A 2,377-nucleotide genomic window follows, 5' to 3' on the forward strand; every position below is an offset into this window, starting at 1 on the left:
AACTTTGACATTTTGGTCTCATTTGATCCTATATATATATATATATATATATATATATATATATATATATATATATATATATATATATATATATATATATATATATATATATATATATATATATATATATATATATAATCGAATTAAATAAAAAGTGATAGAACCAATTCCAACAATAATATGACAAACCTAAATATATTGTAGTAATTTATACAAAGTTTGTCTTAGACAAAAGTTGAAAGCTACTAGAAACTTGTTTGGGGATAAAAACTACTTCCACTCATACTGCCTATATAATATAACACGCACAACACATCCACTAAACCTACATGTTTTTTTCTCTCTCTCACTCACTCACTCATTGTGCAAAAATGCCAAGTCTATTCTCAAAACAACTTCACCTCTGTTTCTTCAAGCTCAAATACCCTACAATTCTCTCCCAACCTCACTCACAACAAAGCACTACTCCATCACCATCACCATCACCACCTTACACCTTCCATTTCAACACAACCTTCACCCACCACCACCACCACCACGAAGAAGACTATTTCTCCGACGACACCACGGAGCTTCCACCACCCGACTTCGCCTCCGTCTTCGCATCCCAACGGTTCTTCTTCTCCTCCCCCGGCAGCTCCAACTCCATCACAGAATCAGAGTCTCCCCCCAACGACACTCCACCCTACAACTCGTTGATACCAAAAGGAGGTAGCGTGAAAAGGGTGCCAAAATACTCTGTAAACCCTTACGTTGATTTCCTCCGTTCTATGCAGGAAATGATTCAATCTCAAGAACAAGTGTTCGATGTTACTAACGATTGGGATTATCTTCATGAGCTTCTCTTATGTTACCTTGCTCTCAATCCTACACATACTCATAAGTATATTGTTCAAGCTTTCACTCACCTCCTTGTCGACCTTTTATCTTCCTCCTCCTCCTCCTCTTCATCCTTCTCCTCTTTGTCGCCACCTTCACCACCTTCTCGGAATCTCAATAACAGACTCTGAAACGGTAGTTTCTTAGGCAGTTTGAACTCTGTACCTCAAACTCTTTTAACTTTTAGTTCAATAATTTTAGATATTAGTGTTTTTTTTTAAATAAAATTTGTTGTGATAAATAAAAAATTGGCCGTTTGTTTGTTATTCAATTTTTGGGTAATGAAATGGTCTTGGGTTTTGGCTGTGGGAACAAGATTTGTATTTTGATGACAAAAAAGATGGAAAAACCAATGGGGTGTGTAATGTGTATGTATGCGTTGGAAAAGGACGTTTTGGTGTTTCCATGTTGTTTTGTTTTATTATAAACTAGATTTCTTTTAATCAATTTTGTATTTATTTTAATATTATAATTATAAATATTTTCTTATTTTAATAAAATATAGATGAAGTGATAATAACTACTATAAACTCACACGCACAATTGTGAATATTAAAATCGGAATACTAATAATAACGTTTAACCTAAATAATTATGAATATTTGAATCTGAGTTCTAGTAATAACGTTTAACTTTAACCTAAACAATTGTGAATATTAGAGTTTGATTTCTAGTAATAACGTTTAACCTATAATAATATCAGTTTATGTATGTTGAATATGAATTGCAGACAAAATATATAAACATTTAATTTATTTAGTTTTAATTATTTTGGGTGTTTTGTATTGTATAATTGAATTGAGGTAGTTTTTCTAGTTTTTATTTAAATAATATTTTTTTATAAATTTATTTTGGTATTATACTATTATATTTTTTTTGGACCAAAATAAGATAATTGTCTTGATTTCTTGACTTTTTTAAAGTTCTAAGTAAATTCATTATTTTTAGATGTTATTTGGAAAAACAGGAACGACTATGTCTGGCATAATGAGCAAGAAGAAGCGTCAGCTTTGGGATTAAAAGCGACTTACTTATGGAATGAATGGTTTCAAGCTTAGGAGAGAATGACTAGTAATGCTCGTCCCAATCATGCTCTAGATTGGAGTCCACCTTCCGTGGGTTGACTTAAATGTAACGTTGATGCGGCTTTTAATAACAATAACAACACTACTAACAGGGGGTGGTGTGTGCGTAATCACTTTGGCAACTTAATCTATGCAGGTATAACATGAGATTCAGGAACTCTTCCCGTCTTTGAAGCTGAAGCTTTGGCTCTTAAAGAGGCTATCCTTGGGGCTATATCCTCGAATTTGGAGTTCGTAATTTTTGAAAGTGATTCCCAAATTGTTACACAAGCTGTCCACTCAAATAAAAATGGTGATTATGAGTTTTGTCTTATTATTGAATCTATTTGTAGTTTATTACGGTCCTTCAAAAACTTTGAGGTAAAGTTTGTCAAACGTCAAGCGAATTCGGTTGCTCATTTTCTTGCAAGGGC

At 32.9% G+C, this 2,377-nt stretch overlaps 1 protein-coding gene across 1 annotated transcript; it reads left to right on the top strand.

The window, feature by feature from the left end:
* The first annotated feature begins 300 nt into the window (after nucleotides 1-300).
* Nucleotides 301-1,415, top strand: LOC131611687 (transcription repressor OFP12-like). The gene has a single exon (XM_058883605.1). The coding sequence runs from the start codon at nucleotides 330-332 to the stop codon at nucleotides 1,008-1,010; it is 681 nt and encodes a 226-aa protein (XP_058739588.1). The 5' UTR covers nucleotides 301-329; the 3' UTR covers nucleotides 1,011-1,415.
* The last annotated feature ends 962 nt before the right edge of the window (nucleotides 1,416-2,377 follow it).

This window comes from Vicia villosa, linkage group LG1, assembly GCF_029867415.1.
Source record: "Vicia villosa cultivar HV-30 ecotype Madison, WI linkage group LG1, Vvil1.0, whole genome shotgun sequence".
NCBI classification, from domain to species: domain Eukaryota; kingdom Viridiplantae; phylum Streptophyta; class Magnoliopsida; order Fabales; family Fabaceae; genus Vicia; species Vicia villosa.